The 24,608-nt window shown below is 44.5% G+C and overlaps 1 protein-coding gene and 1 pseudogene across 1 annotated transcript in view; one reads left to right on the top strand and one right to left on the bottom strand.

Moving 5' to 3' along the window:
* SRD5A1 (steroid 5 alpha-reductase 1) overlaps positions 1 to 6,321 on the top strand; it is a 37,856-nt gene extending 31,535 nt beyond the window's left edge. The window contains exon 5 of the mRNA XM_033178765.1: positions 4,965 to 6,321. Within this exon, the coding sequence (XP_033034656.1) occupies positions 4,965 to 5,031 (67 nt within the window). The 3' untranslated portion in view covers positions 5,032 to 6,321. The remainder of the gene's footprint in view (positions 1 to 4,964) is intronic.
* Positions 6,322 to 9,408: 3,087 nt separating this feature from the next.
* LOC117064663 lies at positions 9,409 to 12,513 on the bottom strand (annotated as a pseudogene).
* Positions 12,514 to 24,608: the final 12,095 nt, after the last annotated feature.

A 24,608-nucleotide genomic window follows, 5' to 3' on the forward strand; every position in this document is an offset into this window, starting at 1 on the left:
TGGACACCAAGCAGGGGATTCGGGGCTCTGAGTGGGAAACACTGATTAAAACAGAACCATGACTGAGCATAGCCAATGGCCAGCTTGTGAATGCCACAGGTTGAGGAAGTCCCGAAAAGGAAGGTGAATCCCAGAGCCCGGCAACACTGGCAGAACTCGTGCACACAAGAGCTCTCTAGCTGTGTGGTGACTCAGGCCATGGCTCTGAACCTGGGGTCCTTGATAGGCTACAGAGGCTCTGTGTGCCCCCTAAAATGACATTTTCCAGAGACCAGGTCCTTGGCTTTTATCTGATCCCCCAAAGGGCTTGTGAGCCTTTTGACCAACACACTCATAAAGAAATCAAAGGGACCGGGCATAGTGGCTCACACCTGTAATCCCAGCACTTTGGGAGGCCGAGGCCAGTGGATCACTTGAGGTCAGGAGTTCAAGACTGGCCTGGCCAACATGGTGAAACCCCATCTCTACTAAAAATACGAAAATTAGCCAGGCATGGTGGCGGTCGCCTGTAATGCCAGCTACTCGGGAGGCTGAGGCACAAGAATCACTTGAACCTGGGAGGTGGAGGTTGCAGTGAGCCGATATCGTGCCACTGCACTCTAGCCTGGTTGAGAGAGTAAGACTCAGTCTCAAAAGGAAAGAAAGAAAGAAAAAGAAATCAAAGGATGTCAAGGCTGAAGTGAATTTAGAGAACATCTTTCTAACCCAATGGATGAGGAAACTGAGGTTCAAGGAGCAGAGTCTGAGGCCTGCCAGGAGCCCTGTCTCATTGACAGGAAGAGATCTCAGCCACAGCGTGGAATCTTTACCTGCCCTGACATGGGCGTGTGTCCCTGACAATAAATGATGCAGACTGGGCTTAGCAAGCGCCCAGCCTGGTATGCACATTTACCGTGTGCCCTGAGCCACTCACTTCATCCACTCAAAACATCTAATCAAAATCTCCAAAGCTGCCAATGCTACGAGGCATGCAAAAATGTATAACTCTGTCCTTCTTCATGGAGTTTATCATGTTTTTTGGGACTGAGGACAGAGAGAAAAAGCTAAAAGAAGAATAGATTGATAGCATGGTATAGTGGGAAAAGTACCTAGGTGTACTTCCCAGCCTCACCACGTGTTTGCAGATGCAAAGGATGATTATTGGAGATAATAAGAAGAAAGGTCATATCTGAAGTATCTCTTTGTCTAGTTTTCTTTTTTTTTTTTTTTTTAAGACAGCGTCTCGCTCTGTCACCCAGGCTGGAGTGCAGTGGCACAATCTCAGCTCGCTGCCACCTCTGCCTCCTGGGCTCAAGCGATCTTCCCACTTCAGCCTCCTGAGTAGCTGGGATTACAGGCACACGCCACCAGGCCTGGCTAATTTTTTATATTTTTTTGTAGAGTTGTGGTCTCACTACATTGCCCAAGCTGGTCTTGAACTCCTGGACTCAAGTAATCCTCGCACCTCAGCCTCCCAAAGTGTTAGGATTAGAGGCATGAGCCAACGTGCCTGGCCTCTGTCTAACACTTGAAGAAGTGATAGCATAAATGTGAGAGCTGATGAGAGCTCTCAGGGCAGTGCCCTGCATTCTTTCGAGACACTCCATCGTGCCAGTGACCTGGTATTTTCACGCATAGACAGTGAGGAGAACAAAATCAGAGCCACGACGTACCTAAATCCTGCAGCTGCTGAGAAAAACAGAGGGGTCTGCAGAAAGTTGAGTGAGTGCCGAAGGCAGAGAGGGTTTGAGAAGGAGGCTCGATACCAGGCATGGCAGAAAACACTATGGGCCAGGAATGGGCCTTCCGTGCTGGGAACTGTGTTTGCCAAAAGGTCATGTGGGAGTCCTAGGCCCTGGTACCTGTGAAAGCGACCTTACTGGGGAACGTCTTCAGTTGAGATGAGAAGGGGAAATGTGGATACAGACATACACCAGGTGATCACACAGAGTGGGAAGGCCACGGGAAGATGGACAGAGAGGCAGGGGCAATGCAGCCACGAGCCCAGGAACACGTGGCACCACCAGAGCTGGGGCAGATGGGACTGGAACCTTCCCTGAACCTCCAGAGGGAGCGGAGCCCTGCTGCCACCTTGATTTCCAACTTCTGGCCTCCAGAACTGGGAGAGAATCGATGGCCGTTATTATAAGCCACCCAGTGTGTGGTAACTTTGTTTTAGCAGCCACAGGGAACTGATACACCAGCCTTCTGGCCATTTAAAATTGACTGGGAAGGCCGGGTGTGGTGGCTCAAGCCGGTAATCCCAGCACTTTGGGAGGCCGAGACGGGTGGATCACGAGGTCAGGAGATCGAGACCATCCTGGCTAACACGGTGAAACCCCGTCTCTACTAAAAAATACAAAAATCTAGCCGAGCGTGGTGGTGGGCGCCTGTAGTCCCAGCTTCTCGGGAGGCTGAGGCAGGAGAATGGCGTGAACCCGGGAGGCGGAGCTTGCAGTGAGCTGAGATCCGGCCACTGCACTCCAGCCTGGGTGACAGAGCGAGACTCCGTCTCAAAAAAAAAAAGATATTTTCTCAAATGAAATCAGGAAACAGGAAAACCCCTCTCAGTATATGAATATGAAACATATAGAAACATATAGAAAATAAGGAATTCAGTTATCTAAATGAAAGTCTTTGCTAATAAAAACCCAAAGATACTCTTTGCAGAATTCATGAGTTGAAAGAGCTCTTTGTCATTCATTGGCTGTTACATTGGTGTCAGTGTGAAACCAGTTTTAAGTCCTGAAGAATTAATCACTTCAGTTTTGCAGAAGTATGTTCAGAAATGTAGGACTTTCACGCTGAGAATAAAATAAAAACTCTTTTTTAAAAAATATTTTCATAAATCCAACTAATTAAGCCATCAAATAAACGTATTCCAAAAGAAAACATGCCAAGGATCTATTCCTTGCACTCCATTTGATGGATTATAATGTTCTTTTTTTTGTGTGTGTGTGACAGTCTCGCTCTGTCGCCGAGGCTGGAGGGCACTGGCGCAATCTTGCCTCACTGCAAGCTCCGCCTCCCAGGTTCACGCCATTCTCCTGCCTCAGCCTCCCGAGTAGCTGGGACTACAGGCGCCTGGCTAATTTTTTTGTATTTTTAGTAGAGACGGGGTTTCACCGGGTTAGCCAGGATGGTCTTGATCTCCTGACCTCACGATCCGCCCGCCTTGACCTCCCAAAGTTCTGGGATTACAGGCGTGAGCCACTACACCTGGCCAGATTATAATGTTCTAAAAACAAAACTGTATTACAATGAAATTCTTTCTAAAATAATTAGTATTTAAATTCATAAATGATTGCATTGATAGTTAAACTCTAGGTCAGAAACAGTCAACTGTGCTGGGTTGCTAACAAATATTCTGTTTAAGGGCAAAATTTAAAGGTATTCTAAGGAGCGAGAAAAATTTAATCATTTAACAATAAATATTTTATTTCCATGTAATGGTTTCTGTGAAATACATTTAACCTCTTCAGCCAACATCCCTTCATTATGTGAGAACGTTCTGACCTCACACGTGTTCTTTCTGATGTCACGGAGTCCAGCCTTGCTGCCCAGCCTGGCTGGAAGGAGCGTTTTTTCGGCGTCCTGCGGCAGTCCTGTGTCTGCTGTGTCCCGCCTGCCCCTCTTGTGTTTGCCCATTTCAGGCTCTCCTGCTGTCATGTACTCTGCCCTTGACTTTTCGGGCCAGGGTGCCCATCTTCCACGGGCAGTTTCTGGGTGAGAGGAGCTCACCCGCTATGTCCCTGTGCGGCATCCAGTGCCACTGGCCCGTGGGGAAGCTCTTCGGCACTTGGAAGGGGTGGATGGCCTGGATCCTAGCAGGCCTGTGAAAACCTTCAGCCTCTCACCAGCGAACATGTTTGCAATCCACTTTCACAGGTTTCACACCAGCTGTTGGGCGTGGCCACGTTGTGTGTTGGGCACTCAGGTCCATGTGCCACCACTGAGCCACATAGCCGGAAAGGCTGCCGTCTGGAGGCCTCATGCCAGGGGAAGTGACGCTTGACCTGGAAGTCCTGACCGACTTCTTAGAATTGTTCTTACTACATGCCCTTTTGGGGACACAGAACATAAAAAAGTAACTCTAGCCGCCCAGTATGTTCAAATTCTCTATTTGTGGATTCTGGTGTTAAACTTAGCTAAGACCAGCAGGGTTTTGCCAACTGCCTCTCAGTTTCTCCTCCTCATATGTTTCTACCACATTAACAACGAGCTAATTGCTTTCTCTTATGATTTTTAGTCTGTTGTTTAATCTTTGTGTGTTTATAGAAACTCCCTTTTATGACTATTTCTCCATCTTGTCAAATTATTTCTAATTTTTACTCCATCCACTTAGTTGCCACCTTTCCCAACTAGCTATTACCCCCAAAACAAATGAGCATGCCTTCGTTGATACAATTTATATCAAAACTGAAAATACTGTTTGTTTTGAGCACAATGCTGAATTGTGGACAATGCCGTACTGCATTTTCCCAGATTTCGCTGACTCCTTACTAAGAGCTGCTCCTGAGCCTCCTGGTACACAGCTGGGTGCCCACTCTACACACCCTGGGCTAGGCCAGTAGTTCTCGACTGCAGGCTGGAGAAGACTCTTAAGAGTCACCAGCAGATATTCAGAAGCACCTACTTGGTCCTGCCCCTCCTCCAGCCTGCATGCTTTCCCCAGGGGCTGAAAAGACAGCTCCACAATGTGCTGTTCAGTATTTTCATCAAATGTCAGTAATTTTCCTTCCAGATAGAAAACTGAATTCTATGGGCTACTTCTTCTGAATCACACTTTATGATTAGATATATTTAATTCTTCATGATATAGGCAAAATTAAACTATAAGCATGAAATGCCAAAGTTTTTGTTACTACATTTAAAAACTGAGTAGTCTTTTGTCATGAAAAATATTGTCACTTTTGTTAGCATCTGTTAAATGTCTAAGTGACAGAATTATTCCCTTTTTTAATTTTTTTTTTTCTTATTTTTAGGTGGTACCTCCGGAAATTTGAAGAGTATCCAAAGTTCAGAAAAATTCTAATTCCATTTTTGTTTTAAGTGCATTTTCAACGAAATTATCTTCAATTTGAAGCTTTCCAATGGTGTTTCTCTAGGGACTTTGTAAATAAGTTATATCTTTGTAATTTTTCTGCTACTTCATCATTTTCAAGATGTCCTCTAGAAATATTTTTTCCAGTAATTTTGCAAGCTACCTAATAAGTACTTAAATAAACTGAATGGAGGTTGAAGTATCCTACTGTGTAACAGATCAGAATTTCAAACTCCAAGTAATAACTGCTGACATTTTTTCTAATTTCGAATTTACCTCTTTTGGCTATGTCTTGCCAAGTGTGTCTAAGACTAGAGTTTACAACTGTCAAATTGACGGCATTTTCAGAACAATAAATGTCACAATCCCTTCTATAGCCCCTACAGTGATCCCTTCAAGGTGAACAGCAGTGTTGCTTTCCTCTCCTTGTAGGGCTGGGATATGTCTTGGAGCCCTCTCTCGGAGGCCACAGAGCCTGGGGGTAGCCATTGTGCAGTCATGGCCCAGGGGAAACTTGCCAGCCTTCGTTGTCAGGTGCTGTGTGTAAGTGGAGAACTTGGGGATAGAGGAGGAAGCTCCTTGTGGCCCTTCCAAGGCGGGGCAAAGGCATCTGGACTTGTTCCAGCCCAGCCTCCCGGGTGACATCACCAGGCAGGGAGGGGTGCTGGTGGTGGTTTAGACGGAGTAAGTTGCTTTGCCTGTGCAAGTGGCTCGTGGGCCCTAAACAGGCACCTTTAGGCCATGGGTCACTCACCGTGAGCCATCAATATGCTCTGGTCTGACATGGTTTCTCTTTGTCCTCTAGTCTAGACCTAGTTTTTTGTTCTGTTCTCCACGTATGGATATAGTAGAGATTATTGTCTGTGAAATTTCTCCTTTGTGGATTTTGAGTTTTCCCTTGTAGTGCAAAGAATGATCACCTTCTGTAACAATAACAAGACCACTTTTTAAGATTTATCCTGTTCTTTATCAATTGAAACATAATTATATTGTTAAGATTCTCTACAGCCTTCTTTTTCTTCCATAGCTAATCTTCTAATAGTTTTTTGCTTTCTGTTTTGCTGTTGCTGCTTTGCAAAGCTTTTCCCTTATAGCCTGTACCTGTTATCAATATAAAATAATCTTCCTGTTGAATGCTTCATGACTTGAATTCTACTTTGATAAAAACATTGCCATACTGCTTTTTATCTTGATGAATTCATCTGGCATTTCTTTGCTTTATCATCTCATCTGGAGTTTTTAAATGCCATTTGTTTTAGTTGTCTTTAACAACATAATAAATAGACTTTGCCATTTAATAAGGTAGCTCAAATTCTTTTTTTTTTTTTTTTTTTTTTGAGACGGAGTCTTGCTCTGTCGCCCAGGCTGGAGTGCAGTGGCCAGATCTCAGCTCACTGCAAGCTCCGCCTCCCGGGTTCCCGCCATTCTCCTGCCTCAGCCTCCCAAGTAACTGGGACTACAGGCGCCCGCCACTCGCCCGGCTAGTTTTTTGTATTTTTAGTAGAGACGGGGTTTCACTGTGTTCGCCAGGATGGTCTTGATCTCCTGACCTTGTGATCCGCCCGTCTCGGCCTCCCAAAGTGCTGGGATTACAGGCTTGAGCCACCGCGCCCGGCCCAAATTCTTTTACTAATCGTTACATCGAAACATTCTTTCATCGTGTTTCCTGTTTTTATTTGGTTTTTTCAACTTCTTCTGTTTACTCTCTACAGTGATTTGGAAAGGAGATTTCCTTTAAAACAAACAAGCTTATTGGGAATGGCTTTTATGATTTTTAAAGTAGCCTTGAGAGCTTCCAGTTAAATCTGATGAGCTGAACATACACCTTTCCTTCTCCCCTCTCTATCCTGACCCCAGTTGAAATCACCTAAAAGGAGTTTAAGTGGGGGAGTGGTCCCACAAAGAGAGTGAGAGAGAGTCATCACTGCAGACAGATCACAGCACGGGGGGAGATGGGCCTGATGTGGCAGAGCAGAGAGGCCATGACAGCATGCGCCCAGCCGAGACCCTGGGTCCTCACACCTGGGCTGACAGGGCAGAGGGATGTGAGCACCTCAAAGTGAGACCAAATAAACATGGTGCCCGCAGCAGAAAGCAGTGTCCTCTGCACTCCCACTTCCCACGGAGAGCACATAGAGCCCAGAAATGAGCACAGAGAGCCCAGAAATGTCCTCTGCACTCCCACTCCCCACGGAGAGCACATAGAGCCCAGAAATGAGCCATGTGCCCATTGCCGGGGAACAGAAAGGTAGGCTGAGGAGGTGGTTTGTCCTAACACAAAAATTAACTAAGTGGGGAAAACAGAGAACTAGGTGTTGGCATCCCAGGAAAGAAAATAAAGTCTCCACATTTTGATCTTCAGGGATCCTGCCCCATAATGGCTGGTTACCTCCTGCCTCAAGCTGCAGGGAAGCTGGGGGTGGCATGGTGCCCCTGCAATTAACTCTCCTGCTCAGCCTTTCTGGTCCTTTTTTGAAAATGTGAACCAGTGAGCAAGAAGCACCTGGTACAGAGAAAAATCTGCATCATGAAAGAACAATGAAAGCCTCTTCAAGAAAACATGATCCTAGGCATCAAAAGGGAATTTTTAAAAAGAAACTGTAACTTCAGGGAGATTCAATGTCCACAGAGGAATGGCCATCACTCACTGTGGGACATCACATACTGGAATACTACTCAGCAATGTGAAGGAATGGACTGTTGATGAATATTTATAAATCACATATCTGGTAAAGGTTTTAATATTCATAATATGTAAAGAATTATCAAAATTCAATAATAAAACATAAGTTTTGTAAATGGGCAAATGATCTGACACTTCACCAAATAATACATACAGTGGCAAATAAGTACATGCAAAGATGCTTAATGTCTTTGGTCACTGGGGAAACATTAATAAGGTATCAGTACACATCTGTGAGCCTTTCACAAAACTGATTTGAATGCTGAAATCTATAAAAAGTCATTCTGTTGAACAGTAAGCTGAGGCACAAATAAATTTTAAAGAATTTATTTGATCAAACAATTCATGAACCAGGCAGCTCCAAACCAGACATGGTTAAGGAGCTCCACTCGGGGGAGCAAGGAGAAGGCCTCCATAGGATGGACACAGAGGAAAGCAGCACAGTTTGTGGCTCCAGCTACACAGCTGCCTCATTTGGTCTGTTCCCTTGGAAGATCCCTGGTTATGTAAATTTGGTGCCTGTCCTGGTCAGTTGAGCTTACATCCTGTTTTTCTTCAGTATAGGTATTTACAACAAATAACTCAAGTTAAGTTTTGCTTATGTTTGCAAAGCAAGCAAGGGTTAGGTCATTTATGAGGCCTAACTGGTTTTGTCTGCCCAGGGATTCTTCAGGTCTGGTCTCCATTCTAATTTACTTTAACGCTTCTACATATGATAGTCCCCAAAATATGAACATTTTCCCAATAACACTTGTAAGCCATAACTTATTTTCCTCCATTAAATATTGTTACATTTACTTCAGATAGTTTTAAACCCCTTAGAAACTACACATTTGCTCAAACAGCCTGTTCTTCAGTTAACGTTCAAACCTGTTTGACCAGAGAAAAGCAAACATTATTAACTAAGAATATGATTGTGTTAGTCTGTTTTCATGCTGCTGATAAAGACATACCCGAGACTAGCTAATTTATACAGAAAAAGAGGTTTAATGGACTCATGATTCCACATGGCTGAGGAGGCCTCGCAATCATGGCGGAAAACACGTCTTACATGGTAGCAGACAAGAGAGAATGACAGCCAAGGAAAAGCGGAAACCACTTATAAAACCATGAGATAGCGTGAGACTTATTCACTGCCCTGAGAACAGTATGGGGGAACCGCCCCCATGATTCAACTACCTGGCACTGGGTCCCTCCCACAACACGTGGGAATTGTGGGAGCTACAATTCAAGATGAGATATGGGTGGGGACACAGCCAAACTATATCAACCATTTTTTTTTCACTTGTGAAGGTGAAACATTTAATTTAAAAATGTTGACACTACAATGTATTAAATAGTTATAAATGGACACAGTGTATTCTATAGCTGCCAAGTTTACTTTTTTTTCTTTTTTTTTTCTTTTTTAAGGAAACTGTAAGTTATACTGTGGTTAAGACTTGTACCTTCACCCTTGATAAAACCCACATTCTATCACAGCGATGTATGGTCAGACTTAACAGCCCAAATTGTTAAACACTTGGATCAAGTCATAACCGGTTTTATTGCAAAAGGACCCTGTACACATTTATCAGTTCTAGTACCTTAATAGCTAACTGACAAGTCATTAACATACAGAAATATGCATCATGAGAAGCAAGAAATATCATCCATCCCTTCTGCCTATTAGCAGCTTGTCACTCCTGAGCAACAGTGCTCACATCCCTGCGGTCTGTGGACACTCACCTTCCGCATTCCTCCTGAGTGAAAGATGGAATGACCTAAGTACAAATGCAGCATATTATAAACAATTTCTTACAAAAGTCACAAACCAAAGTATTTTAGAGAATTTACTACAAAACGCCATAAAAACTGCCTTCACTGAAGCTCTCTCTCCCGGTATCCGGCGAGCCAGCTGGATGTCTTTGGCCATGATGGTGACTCTCTCAGCTTGGATGAGATAGTATCTTCTCATGGATGAGATAGTGTCTCTCAGCGTGGATGGATAGTATCTTCAAACAGACCCACCGGGTAGCTTCCTAGCCTCCTGCGGCGCACGGATAGCTGCGCTGGGAAACCTCAGGTCGGTTTTGAAATCTGGCGCCATCTCCCGCACCAGCCTCTGCAAAGGCAGCTTCCGGATGAGCAGCCGGGCGGACTTCTGATAACCACGAATCTCTCGCAGCGCCCCGGCCCCCGGCCTGTAGCTTCTTCGCCGCCCCCGGAGAGGGGCGCTGTCCTGGCGGCTTTCGTGGCCAGCTCCTTGCGGGGGGCTTTCCCCTGGGGGATTTACAAGCGGTCGGCTTGGTTCGGGCTATTTTTTTTTCCCCAGCGCCGAAGTTTGAGGCCACAGTTGCGGAGCGAAAAACCGACGCTCCTCCAACGAAAGACCAAACCGCTCTGCGCTGCAAAGACCTGACATAAAAATTTAACCTTTTTTATTAATTAAAAAAAAAAATTCAGTCTAAAAATGGTTTCATTCTACAAAGAGGCATCTTTTCCAAATCGCAGTGAAAAAGACGAGTAATTCTCAACTTTACTTTCTATTACTTGCTTTGGAATTCCCTCACAAAATTGCTCTCCGGCACACCAGAACAGCATTTGTAGAATGGTATTAGGGTAATGACAGTGTGACGCTAATTGTCTGATACACATTAACAAAAGCAGGTCACTGCTGGTCACCACAGCAAGACATTCAGCTAATAAATGGTTACCCGCTGAATCTTTACTTAGGACATTAATTGCTTCACCCACATAAAAATAAACAGCAGCCAGGAGACTACCCTAGTCAATGCCCAGAGGGTCCCCTTTCTTTCCATTTTCTGCAGGCGAGTCCTTTATGTTTAGAAACCTTGCCTGCGCGGCATGCTCATGCCACCATGAGCAGGAGGTCACCGGCAGCTCAGGAGCCTCCTATTCTCCAGGCTGACTGGGGCCGCGGAGGCTGGGGAGTGGGCACACACGTGCCCCCATTAGCTAGATGAGGCTTACGTTCCGTTTCTTCCGGAAGCGCCGCGCTAGACTGTGGCCTGCTGGAGTGCAGCAACCAATTCTAAGCCATTCGCTGCCATCCACCCTAAGACCTGGTAGGAGGCCTGGGACGTAGTCAGGGCTCAAAACACATTTGCTAAACAACAACAAAATGACTCACATATTGCTTCTCACTCAAAGCAGAAAACCAAGGTAGAAAGACGACAGGGAAACGCAGCCAGGGGTGTGGATCCTGAAGAGATGCCTGAAATGAGTGTCCTGTACAGTGGGAAGGCTGGAAAAGCGTTTGCCAGTTACTGTTCCTGGCAAAACGTCATTCAGGTCCACATGCCCAAACACAACTAATCTGTGCATTTTGAGATCCGTGGACAGCCTCGTAACCCTGTGTCCTTGAAAGCAAATTAGTGAGTGCCCAAGGTAGCCTGGGAGGGTGTCCCCTCTGGGGTCACTTCTGGGTAGAAGCAACTTTCAAAGCCAAAGCCTCCCAGGCCAGTTTGGGGCCCCCACATCTGCTTCTCCACTTACTCTGTTATCTGATCTTCTTAAAGTGCTGGCTCAGAGCTGACCAGCATCACCACTGATGAGACTGGGTTATCTCTGGGTTCTGATGAAGCCCAAGATTGCCAAATAAATCATGACTCCAGAATCTGTAGCTTAACCCTGGTTGGGTGTCCTGGGTCCCTCCAGCCTTCCTCTAATGTCTCCTGGTGAGGGCCCTCTGTCTGTTCTGGCCGCTGACAAAATACCATAAACTAGGTGACTTATACTCAACAGAAAGGTATTGCCCACAGTTCTTGAGCATGGAAAGTCCAAAATCAAAATTCGGTGTCTGGTGAGGCCCCTGTTCATGGTTCATAGGTGATACCTCCCTGTGCTCTCACCTGGAAGAAGGGACTAGTCAGCTCTGTGGGTCTCTTTCTAAGGACACGAATCCCATTCATGAGGCCTCCACCCTCATCACCTAATCATCTCCCAAAGGTTTCACCTCCTAACACCATTGCATTGCGGGCTAGGCTTGAACATTTGAATTTTGGGCTCACAAACACTGGGACACTGCAGGCCCACTGGCTTTGCTTTTCCTATCTGAACACGTCCCCAGCCCATGCCTGCAGTGGCCAGCCCTTAGGAATTCAGCAAGGGGACTGTGCCACTGCCCACCATCACACCCCCATCCCAGGCAAGGGGCCCATCCCATGGAAATGGCCCTGCAGTGCTGGGGTTGTGAAGCCTGCTCCTCAGGGAACCTGGGGGTCTGGCCTCTCTCCAACCCATCAGGGCCAGTGCCCCCTCGCTCGCTCTGCCCTCTGCCACCCTCCTCTGTGGTTTGGGGTTCTCAGGGAGCTCACTGCACCCAGGCACCCTGCCCCAGTCCTTGGCCTAGCATGGTGAGCCCCAGCCTTGCCACAGCGCAGCTTCCTTCTGAACTGCCCTCGGGTGTCTGTGGGCACCAGACTGGGTCCCCTTCCTCCACTCCATACTGGGGATGGGATTGCTCTGAGGTGGCCACCCCAGGCTGGTATAGTGGCAAAAGCCCCAGCCCACAGTGCTCTCCTTAGCTTGTCTAAGCCTCTTCTCTACCCCGGGCCAGGGGCTGGAGGGAGGAGCGCAGAACCCAGCATCTCCCCGCTGCACTTTCCTCCTCCCTCCAGGACCCCAGGGCCCCCTAGGGCAGGCATCTCTGTTGGGTCTCCCTTGCCTAGCTGGGACTCCTTTCTAAGGGCTCCCTGACCTCAACCTGTGGTTAAGCCTTGATGGTGGGTGGGGTGCAGTAGAGGAGGCAGAACTGGCTTAGCAGGAGAGGCTTTAAATCAGGCAGTACTTCAGAAATCGTAGCCATGCTGCGATGGTCAGTTGCCTTATTTGTTTTAAACCAAGCACTTTCCCAGCAGCCCTAATGGTCCTCTGCCTTTATTGCCCAAAAATCCCCTTCAGCAATCCTAAAGCCTCTCCCAGCTTGACTTGGCCCTTTCCCTGGCGGAGACATCAGGGCTGCCAAGCCTTGCTTCTCTCTTTTCCTACCTTTTACCTGCTTCTGACTCAAACCACCTCCGTGCTAGGCTTCTTCCTCGGAGAGGCCTCTGTGCATGACTTCAGTCACCCAACACTGACAGAACTTAGAACGCAATAGCCCATTTCTCTCCTTCCATCCAGACCCTGTCTGCTGTTATCTGAAGGAAGACCACAGCCAACTGCTATCATGACCAAAGCTAAAATCCAATGAGACAGAGGACAATAGTTGTACCTGTCTCCTCCTTAATCTCCAAGGCCAGTGGTGCATGCATTTGTGCATTCAACAATATTTGCCAAGCACTTACTATACGTCAAGCACAGCAGTGAGTGCCGAGGACAGATGCGTAGACAAAACAGTCCTGGCCCAGGTGGAGTGACAGGTAAGAAACAAGTAAGTAGCTAAAATAGAAAAAAATGGGTAGAAAAAAATGACAAGAATAAAAGTAAGGAAAAGGGAAGGGACCCTCTCTTGTGTCTGATACAGCCATAATCTTCTCCATAGGCCATTGCTATAACCAAAGTTTGCCCACCTTTCTTAAGATACTCATCGACCAGGTCATTGCAAGTACTGTTAACTGATTCCTTTTTATGGCTGAGTAGTATTCCATTGTGTGTGTGTGTGTGTGTGTGTGTGTGTGTGTATGTGTGTGTGTATATATATATATCTGTATATGCGTATATATATATATATATATATCCCACAGTTTCTTTATCCACTTGTTGACTGATGGGCATTTGAGTTGGTTCCGTGATTTTGCAATTGTGAATTGTGCTGCTACAAACATGTGCGTGCAAGTATCTTTTTTGAATAATGACTTCTTTTCCTTTGGGTAGATACCCAGTAGTGGGATTGCTGGATCAAATGGTAGTTCTACGTTTAGTTCTTTAAGGAATCTCCACACTGTTTTCCATGGTGGCTTGTGGCTGTACTGGTTTACATTCCCACCAGCAGTGTAGAAGTGTTCCCTGATTGCCGCATGCATGCCAACATCTACTGTTTTTTCATTTTTTGATTATGACCATTCTTGCAGGAGTAAGGGGGTATCGCATTGTGGCTTTTATTTGCATTTCACTGATCATTAGTGATGTTGAGCATTTTTTCATACGTTTGTTGGCCATTTGTATATCTTCTTTTGAGAATTATCTATTCATGTCCTTAACCCACTTTTTGATGGTATTGTTTTTTTCTCATTGATTTTTTGAGCTTGTTGTAGATTCTGGATATTAGTCCTTTGTCTGATGTATAGATTGTGAAGATTTTCTTTGACTCTGTGCATTGTCCATTTACTCTGCTGACTGTTCCTTTTACCATACAAAAGCTCTTTAGTTTAATTAAGTCCCGTCTATTTATCTTTGTTTTTATTGTTGGAGACTATTATTCTAAGTTAAGTAACTCAGGAATGGAAAACCAAATATCGTATGTTCTCATTGATATGTGGAAGCTAAGCTATGAGAACACAAAGGCATAAGAATGATACAATGGGCTTTGGAGACTTGGGGGGAAGTTGGGGGCGGTGAGGAATAAAAGACAACATTTATGTTATAGTATATACCACTTAGGAGATGGGTGCACCGGGATCTCCCAAATCACCACTAAAGAATTTACTCATGTAACCAAATACCACCTGTACCCCAATAACTTATGGGAAAAACAAAAGATATTGATCAACCTATTCCAGGCCCTCTTTCCACCAGTGAGCCTCTTGGGGACATAAAGAGCTGCCTGTCCTCCCCTGTTCCCCTTGCCTGTTTACAGCAGGTACAGGCTTCGTCACAGTGCATCCCTTCTGAACTCCTCCAGCAACTTCCATCTGTCATGGATCCAGGGTAGAATTCTGTCCTGGATTCCAAGACACTGCAGGCTGGATCGCTCTACCCCACTGCTCCCATCTCTGGAACCTCCTATCCTGTTGAGTAGGATCCTCCTGACATTACAGATTACAGAAGAGGAATGCCAGGAGGCTGGATGTTGGATGGGCCCCTTCCCACAGGGAGGTCATCACCAGAGGGCAGTCTCACTCTCCCCTGGCCAACCTTGGTAGGGAGGGAGACTCTTGTTGAACAAGCTAACCCCTGATACCCACGTGAAACCTGTGCTCTGAGACTTGCAGTCACCACTGGGAGTCAGAAACAGGACTTTTGGCTCTAAAACAGTCACGTGAACCAAGTCTTTATGAAATTCGGGTTCCAAAAGCAATCATGCATTTGAAAATCCAAGTATATTTTAGAACAACTGAAAGAAAAAAGACATCAGAGATGATGCAAATAAAAAGATGAATTCATAAGAGATAAACTCACATCTTGCCTTTTTTATTTTTCTGGAGACATTTGGGGGCTGTTTTGAAGGAACGAGATGAGCTGGCCCACTGAGGCTACACCTCTTGGCGCCATTAGCCAAATTCATCACAAGAAAAGGTGCCTTGCTGTCTACCCTGGACATTCTGCTGGAGCTTTTGTGACCAACCGCACTAATAACTGGCCCTTTTGTCCCACAACCAGCCTAAACCTCTCGTTCTAATGGGGCCACTCTCTCCAGGCACCCAGGCTCCTGGTGCACCTGTCCAAACTCCCAGCACCAGTTGCACATCTTCATGCTTTTCCTCGCTGTGTTTCAACAGTCCCTCTCTCAGCCCTGACATAACACTTCTCCTGCCACCAGATCACTCCCTTGATTTTTCCTTATGTCCCAGCCTTCCCTGAGATTCTGAGTTTCAGGTGGCATGAATGAATGATTAATTAAAGAAGACCTCTTCCACCACCCTGACTCCCAGCCCTAGCTTCCAACTTAGCGTAGAGTGATAGAACATGCAGAGCAGTTAAAAGGACTGCCCCAAGTCCTGGCTCCACTGTTTCATATCCATGCAACCCTGAATAAGTCACCTAGCTAAACGTCCTGCACCTTAGTTTCCTCATTTGCAAAACAAAAATAACAATAGCATTGACCACATGGGGCAGTTGTGAACATTAAACGAGTAACATTTGGAAAGTTATCAGATACTGTCTGGCACATGAATGTACTTAATAAGTGTTTGTATATATATTTTTTCATTATTGGTGCATTCAACCCTCATACTGAATGCTTCAGTACACTGCATTCAACTCTGTACCCATATACTTCTAAAATCACATTTATGAGAGACACTCTGCTGTCCCATGGTCTTAGCGTATCAATTTCTTTTTTAGTCCATGAGTACAGTTAGCTCCTTATCTCATGCTCTTAGAGTGACATATTTCTACATATAACCAAAAGCTCTAATAACTTTATAAGATGTATTATTGCAGCAGAATGAATCTATGGTGGCCCCTGTAATGCCCACCTCCTGGCATTAATAGTTTTGTGTGATTCTCTTTTTATGGCTGATATGATTTGGCTCTGTGTCCCCACCCAAATTTCATCTTGAACTGTACTCCCACGATCCCCACATGTTGTGGGAGGGACCTGGTGGGAGATAATTTGAATCATGGGGGCGGTTTCCCCCATACTGTTCTTGGGGTAGTGAATGAGTCTCATGAGATCTGATGGTTTTATCAGGTGTTTATGCTTTTGCATCTTCCTCATTTTCTCTTGCCACCACAATGTAAGAAGTTCCTTTTGCCCCCGCAACACGATTTAGAGGCCTCCCCAGCCAGGTGAAACTATAAGTCCAATTAAACCTCTTTTTCTTCCCAGTCTCAGGTATGTCTTTATCAACAGCATGAAAATGGACTAATACAATGGCAAAAGTGGCAGAATGTATGTGATTGTGATACATATGATTGTAACACCTGTCTCTGGAGGACACACTTCTTAGACAGCTTTGAAGAACCCAGCTGCTGTGCTATGAACTTACCTGTGGAGAGGACCATGCAGTCGGGAGCTGAATGTTGCCTCCAGTGGACACCAAGCAAGAAACTGAGGCCCTAACTCTGGCAACCACAAGGGCTGAATACTGCCAGTAGCCACATGAGTGAGGAAACAGCAATTTCCCCAGTTGAGCTCCTGATGAGACCACAGCCCAGCTGATACCTTGACTGAAGCTTGGTAAAACCCTGAGCAGAGAACTCAACTAGGCTGTATGTCCCCAGACTCCTGACCTACAGAAACTGTGAGATGACAGATGTGTATTGTCTTATTCCTCTAAGTTTATGGTACTATGGTTATGCAGCCATAAGTAAATAATGCAATAATGAAGAATATCATACCTTGCATTGTCTGAAAACTACAATTGACTAGAGAAAAAAAAAAAAAATTTTCAAGATAGCCAAGACAAATATCCACATGTCAGGACATCAGTTGTCCCTCACAAAGAACCAGACCACTTTTATTACAAGACTGCCTTTTGTCTACTTGTTTGTGGTGGTGAGTGCAGTAGAGCACTGTCACATTACCCTAGCTGCTTTAGGTCTTTTAAAAACCTGACTTGTCAGAGGAAACTAAATGGAAATGCTAAGTCAGCAAAATAGTTTTTCTGAACTTCTAGAACCTTTTCCACATTGAAAGAATCTAATTAACACTATGAACTGTGGACCATTTTAAAAATTGTGCAGGTTTCATTTTTTCTTAAATTACATTCTCCACTTTTCCCTGAATAAAATAGAGCTGGGAAGACATGTTTATATCACTAGTGACTAACAGAATCTGAGTAATATTTTATAATGTTCACCTCTCATTTATGAAAACTTCATCTCTGTCAAATAGAATACCAATGAAATATTGTATTATTACTTCTTCAATTCCTGGTTCTCCTAAAGCAGTCAGTTTTTTTTTATTTTTATTTTTTATTTTTTATTTTTATTATACTTTAAGTTCTAGGGTACATGTGCATAACGTGCAGGTTTGTTACATATGTATACTTATGCCATGTTGGTGTGCTGCACCCATCAACTCATCAGCACCCATCAATTCATCATTTATATCATGTATAACTCCCCAATGCAATCCCTCCCTCCTCCCCCCTCCCCCTGATAGGCCCCAGTGTGTGATGTTCCCCTTCCCGAGTCCAAGTGATCCCATTGTTCAGTTCCCACCTATGAGTGAGAACATGCGGTGTTTGGTTTCTCTTCTTGTGATAGTTTGCTAAGAATGATGGTTTCCAGCTGCATCCATGTCCCTACAAAGGATGCAAACTCATCCTTTTTGACGGCTGCATAGTATTCCATGGTGTATATGTGCCACATTTTCTTAATCCAGTCTGTCACAGATGGACATTTGGGTTGATTCCAAGTCTTTGCTATTGTGAATAGTGCCGCAATAAACATATGTGTGCATGTGTCTTTGCAGTAGAGTAATTTATAATCCTTTGGGTATATACCCAGTAGTGGGATGGCTGGGTCGTATGGTACACCTAGTTCTAGATCCTTGAGGAATTGCCATACTGTTTTCCATAATGGTTGAACTAGTTTACAATCCCACCAACAGTGTAAAAGTGTTCCTATTTCTCCACATCCTCTCCAACACCTGTTGTTTCCTGACTTCTTAATGATTGCCATTCTGACTGGTGTGAGATGGTATCTCATTGTGGTTTTGATTTGCATTTCTCTGATGGCCAGTGATGATGAGCATTTTTTCATGTGTCTGTTGGCTGTATGGATGTCTTCTTTTGAGAAATGTCTGTTCATATCCTTTCCCCACTTTTTGATGGGGTTGTTTGTTTTTTTCTTGTATATTTGTTGAGTTCTTTGTAGATTCTGGATATTAGCCCTTTGTCAGATGAGTAGGTTGCAAAAATTTTCTCCCATTCTGTAGGTTGCCTGTTCACTCTGATGGTAGTTTCTTTTGCTGTGCAGAACCTCTTTAGTTTAATGAGATCCCATTTGTCAATTTTGGCTTTTGCTGCCGTTGCTTTTGGTGTTTTAGACATGAAGTCCTTGCCCATGCCTATGTCCTGAATGGTACTACCTAGATTTTCTTCTAGGATTTTTATGGTATTAGGTCTAACATTTAAGTCTCTAATCCATCTTGAATTAATCTTCGTATAAGGGGTAAGGAAAGGATCCAGTTTCAGCTTTCTACTTATGGCTAGTCAATTTTCCCAGCACCATTTATTAAATAGGGAATCCTTTCCCCATTTCTTGTTTCTCTCAGGTTTATCAAAGATCAGATGGCTGTAGATGTATGGTGTTATTTCTGAGGACTCTGTTCTGTTCCATTGGTCTATATCTCTGTTGTGGTACCAGTACCATGCTGTTTTGGTTACTGTAGCCTTGTAGTATAGTTTGAAGTCAGGTAGCGTGACGCCTCCAGCTTTGTCCTTTTGACTTAGGATTGTCTTGGCAATGCGGGCTCTTTTTTGGTTCCATATGAACTTTAAAGCAGTTTTTTCCAATTCTGTGAAGAAACTCATTGGTAGCTTGATGGGGATGGCATTGAATCTATAAATCCCTTGGGCAGTATGGCCATTTTCACGATATTGATTCTTCCTATCCATGAGCATGGTATGTTCTTCCATTTGTTTGTGTCCTCTTTGATTTCACTGAGCAGTGGTTTGTAGTTCTCCTTGAAGAGGTCCTTTACATCCCTTGTAAGCTGGATTCCTAGGTATTTTATTCTCTTTGAAGCAATTGTGAATGGAAGTTCATTCCTGATTTGGCTCTCTGCTTCTCTGTTACTGGTGTATAAGAATGCTTGTGATTTTTGCACATTAATTTTGTATCCTGAGACTTTGCTGAAGTTGCTTATCAGCTTAAGGAGATTTTGGGCTGAGACAATGGGGTTTTCTAAATATACAATCATGTCATCTGCAAACAGGGACAATTTGACTTCTTCTTTTCCTAACTGGATACCCTTGATTTCTTTCTCTTGCCTGATTGCCCTAGCCAGAACTTCCAACACTATGTTGAATAGGAGTGGTGAGAGAGGGCATCCCTGTCTTGTGCCAGTTTTCAAAGGGAATTTTTCCAGTTTGTGCCCATTCAGCATGATATTAGCTGTGGGTTTGTCATAAATAGCTCTTATTATTTTGAGGTACGTTCCATCAATACCGAATTTATTGAGCGTTTTTAGCATAAAGGGCTGTTGAATTTTGTCAAAAGCCTTTTCTGCATCTATTGAGATAATCATGTGGTTCTTGTCTTTGGTTCTGTTTATATGCTGGATTACGTTGATTGATTTGCGAATGTTGAACCAGCCTTGCACCCCAGGGATGAAGCCCACTTGATCATGGTGGATAAGCTTTTTGATGTGCTGCTGAATCCGGTTTGCCAGTATTTTATTGAGGATTTTTGCATCGATGTTCATCAGGGATATTGGTTTAAAATTCTCTTTTTTTGTTGTGTCTCTGCCAGGCTTTGGTATCAGGATGATGTTGGCCTCATAAAAAGAGTTAGGGAGGATTCCCTCTTTTTCTATTGACTGGAATAGTTTCAGAAGGAATGGTACCAGCTCCTCCTTGTACCTCTGGTAGAATTCAGCTGTGAATCCATCTGGTCCTGGACTTTTTTTGGTGGGTAGGCTATTAATTGTTGCCTCAATTTCAGAGCCTGCTATTGGTCTATTCAGGGATTCAACTTCTTCCTGGTTTAGTCTTGGGAGAGTGTAAGTGTCCAGGAAATTATCCATTTCTTCTAGATTTTCTAGTTGATTTGCATAGAGGCATTTATAGTATTCTCTGATGGTTGTTTGTATTTCTGTGGGGTCAGTGGTGATATCCCCTTTATCATTTTTTATTGTGTCTATTTGATTCCTCTCTCTTTTCTTCTTTATTAGTCTTGCTAGCGGTCTGTCAATTTTGTTGATCTTTTCAAAAAACCAACTCCTGGATTCATTGATTTTTTGGAGGGTTTTTTGTGTCTCTATCTCCTTCAGTTCTGCTCTGATCTTAGTTATTTCTTGCCTTCTGCTAGCTTTTGAATGTGTTTGCTCTTGCCTCTCTAGTTCTTTTAATTGTGATGTTAGAGTGTCACTTTTAGATCTTTCCTGCTTTCTCTTGTGGGCATTAAGTGCTATAAATTTCCCTCTACACACTGCTTTAAATGTGTCCCAGAGATTCTGGTATGTTGTATCTTTGTTCTCATTGGTTTCAAAGAACATCTTTATTTCTGCTTTCATTTCGCTATGTACCCAGTAGTCATTGAGGAGCAGGTTGTTCAGTTTCCATGTAGTTGAGTGGTTTTGATTGAGTTTCTTAGTCCTGAGTTCTAGTTTGATTGCACTGTGGTCTGAGAGACAGTTTGTTATAATTTCTGTTCTTGTACATTTGCTGAGGAGTGCTTTACTTCCAATTATGTGGTCAATTTTGGAATAAGTGCGACGTGGTGCTGAGAAGAATGTATATTCTGTTGATTTGGGGTGGAGAGTTCTATAGATGTCTATTAGGTCTGCTTGGTGCAGAGATGAGTTCAATTCCTGGATATCCTTGTTAACTTTCTGTCTCGTTGATCTGTCTAATGTTGACAGTGGAGTGTTGAAGTCTCCCATTATTATTGTATGGGAGTCTAAGTCTCTTTGTAGGTCTCTAAGGACTTGCTTTATGAATCTGGGTGCTCCTGTATTGGGTGCATAGATATTTAGGAGAGTTAGCTCTTCCTGTTGAATTGATCCCTTTACCATGATGTAATGGCCTTCTTTGTCTCTTTTGATCTTTGATGGTTTAAAGTCTGTTTTATCAGAGACTAGGATTGCAACCCCTGCTTTTTTTTGTTCTCCATTTGCTTGGTAGATCTTCCTCCATCCTTTATTTTGAGCCTATGTATGTCTCTGCATGTGAGATGGGTCTCCTGAATACAGCAGACTGATGGGTCTTGACTCTTTATCCAGTTTGCCAGTCTGTGTCTTTTAATTGGAGCATTTAGTCCATTTACATTTAAGGTTAATATTGTTATGTGTGAACTTGATCCTGTCATTATGATATTAACTGGTTATTTTGCTCGTTAGTTGATGCAGTTTCTTCCTAGCCTCGATGGTCTTTACATTTTGGCATGTTTTTGCAATGGCTGGTACCGGTTGTTCCTTTCCATGTTTAGGGCTTCCTTCAGGGTCTCTTGTAAGGCAGGCCTGGTGGTGACAAAATCTCTAAGCATTTGCTTATCTGTAAAGGATTTTATTTCTCCTTCACTTATGAAACTTAGTTTGGCTGGATATGAAATTCTGGGTTTAAAATTCTTTTCTTTAAGAACGCTGAATATTGGCCCCCACTCTCTTCTGGCTTGTAGAGTTTCTGCCGAGAGATCTGCTGTTAGTCTGATGGGCTTCCCTTTGTGGGTAACCCGACCTTTCTCTCTGGCTGCCCTTAAGATTTTTTCCTTCATTTCAACTTTGGTGAATCTGGCAATTATGTGTCTTGGAGTTGCTCTTCTGGAGGAGTATCTTTGTGGCGTTCTCTGTATTTCCTGAATTTGAATGTTGGCCTGCCCTACTAGGTTGGGGAAGTTCTCCTGGATGATATCCTGAAGAGTGTTTTCCAACTTGGTTCCATTTTCCCCCTCACTTTCAGGCACCCCAATCAGACGTAGATTTGGTCTTTTTACATAATCCCATACTTCTTGCAGGCTTTGTTCATTTCTTTTTCTTCTTTTTTCTTTTGGTTTCTCTTCTCGCTTCATTTCATTCATTTGATCCTCAATCGCTGATACTCTTTCTTCCAGTTGATGGAGTCGGTTACTGAAGCTTGTGCATCTGTCACGTATTTCTCGTGTCATGGTTTTCATCTCTGTCATTTCGTTTATGATCTTCTCTGCATTAATTAGTCTAGCTGTCAATTCTTCCACTCTTTTTTCAAGATTTTTAGTTTCTTTGCGCTGGGTACGTAATTCCTCCTTTAGCTCTGAGAAGTTTGATGGACTGAAGCCTTCTTCTCTCATCTCGTCAAAGTCATTCTCTGACCAGCTTTGATCCGTTGCTGGCGATGGGCTGCGCTCCTTTGCAGGGGGAGATGCGCTCTTATTTTTTGAATTTCCAGCTTTTCTGCCCTGCTTCTTCCCCATCTTTGTGGTTTTATCTGTCTCTGGTCTTTGATGATGGTGACGTACTGATGGGGTTTTGGTATAGGTGTCCTTCCTGTTTGCTAGTTTTCCGTCTGACAGTCAGAAGGACTGTCTGTTGGTCTGTTGGAGATTGCTTGAGGTCCACTCCAGACCCTGTTTGCCTGGGTATCAGCAGCAGAGGTTGCCGAAGATAGAATATTGCTGAACAGCGAGTGTACCTGTCTGATTCTTCCTTTGGAAGTTTCCTCTCAGGGGTGACTCCACCCTGTGAGGTGTGGGGTGTCAGACTGCCCCTAGTGGGGGATGTCTCCCAGCTAGGCTACTCAGGGGTCAGGGACCCACCTGAGCAGGCAGTCTGTCCGTTCTCGGATCTCAACCTCCGCGTTGGGAGATCCACGGCTCTCCCCAAAGCTGTCAGACAGAGTCGTTCGCGTCTGCACCGGCCCCCGCTGCTTTCTCTATTGGACTTCAGCTGTGGGCTCTCCCCAGAGGTGGAGTCTACAGAGACAGGCAGGCTTCCTTGAGCTGCTGTGAGCTCCACCCAGTTCCAGCTTCCCAGCGGCTTTGTTTACCTACTTAAGCCTCAGCAATGGCGGGCGCCCCACCCCAGCCTCGCTGCTGCCTTGCGGATAGATCGCCGCAGACTGCTGAGTTAGCAGTGAGGGAGGCTCCGTGGGCGTGGGACCCTCCCGGCCAGGTGTGGGATATATTCTCCTGGTGTGCCTGTTTCCTTAAAGCGCAGTATTGGGGTAGGAGTTACCCGATTTTCCAGGTGTTGTGTGTCTCAGTTCCCCTGGCTAGGAAAACGGATTTCCTTCCCCCTTGCGCTTCCAGGTGAGGCGATGCCTCGCCCTGCTTCAGCTCTCGCTGGTCAGGCTGCAGCAGCTGACCAGCACTGATTGTCCGGCACTCCCTAGTGAGATGACCCCAGTACCTCAGTTGAAAATGCAGAAATCACCGGTCTTCTGTGTCACTCGCGCTGGGAGTTGGAGACTGGAACTGTTCCTATTCGGCCATCTTGCTCCGCCCTTTAAGCAGTCAGTTTTTAACATAAAATGAATATATATCTAATGTAGCAATATAAATATTATTCAGCATTTAGTGGTCTATCTAGACCATCTGTTGGCAAATGAACAAATGCCTGCCTATAGAGCAGAATATGAAGTGTTAAACATCATTCCCCTGAATGTTAGAAGGTTGGTGTGCCTCTTCATCCCACAGGAAATAAAAGAGAAGGGCATCCCAGGATGGTTAGGAGACAAGATTGGCCCAGCTGGAGAGGAGCATTGTAGGCGGAAGAGGGCCATGAGCATTGAGCTGAGGATTTGGGGTTTGCACCATCTGCGCAACTAGTCCTGTTATGAGGCATCATTTCTGCTTCAAATGGAGAAAGGAGTTGGTAGTCTACATCTCTCAAGGACCATGTGTATGCAGTAGAAGAAAGAGCCTACCTATGGGCCCCCCTTTTCCACTGTGCCTCCTTAGCTTTGCATTCCCTCTGGGAAGATGCTGGAAACCAGATTACTTTATGGATTATACTGGGAGAATTGATTCTTCAATGTCTACAGATGAGCTGGTTAAAAAAGAATAACTGAGATTGTTAAAACTCTATGTTTTAAAGGAAACACTGGGAAAGTTTTACGTAACACTCAGAGGTGAGTGAAAATGGTAGTAGGTGACGGGCTTTGGGGCTAAAGACAAACTTTAGACAATGTTAACAAGCTCCTTTCCCAATCTTGCTTCTTAAGTGATGGTAGTCATGATTGGCCAGAATTAGGATGAAGAGAAACAAAACCCATAGTTGAGATCCAAAAGTCTGGGAGAACTTAGGAGAAGTGTAACCTGGATTCCTGAAAATGTTGACTTATAGAGACATTTTTGAGATATGAAAGTTCATTATTTCCTGGTGCTTAAGGAAGAAAATAATTGATGTTGTGAGCTGGGCAGGACTTTAGGGACCATGCTGAACAATCCACTGACCACTGCAGGCTCCCATTTAGGATTTTGGGCTAACAGCCACCA

Source organism: Trachypithecus francoisi, unplaced genomic scaffold (genome assembly GCF_009764315.1).
Source record: "Trachypithecus francoisi isolate TF-2019V2 unplaced genomic scaffold, Tfra_2.0 Lachesis_group2, whole genome shotgun sequence".
NCBI lineage: Eukaryota > Metazoa > Chordata > Mammalia > Primates > Cercopithecidae > Trachypithecus > Trachypithecus francoisi.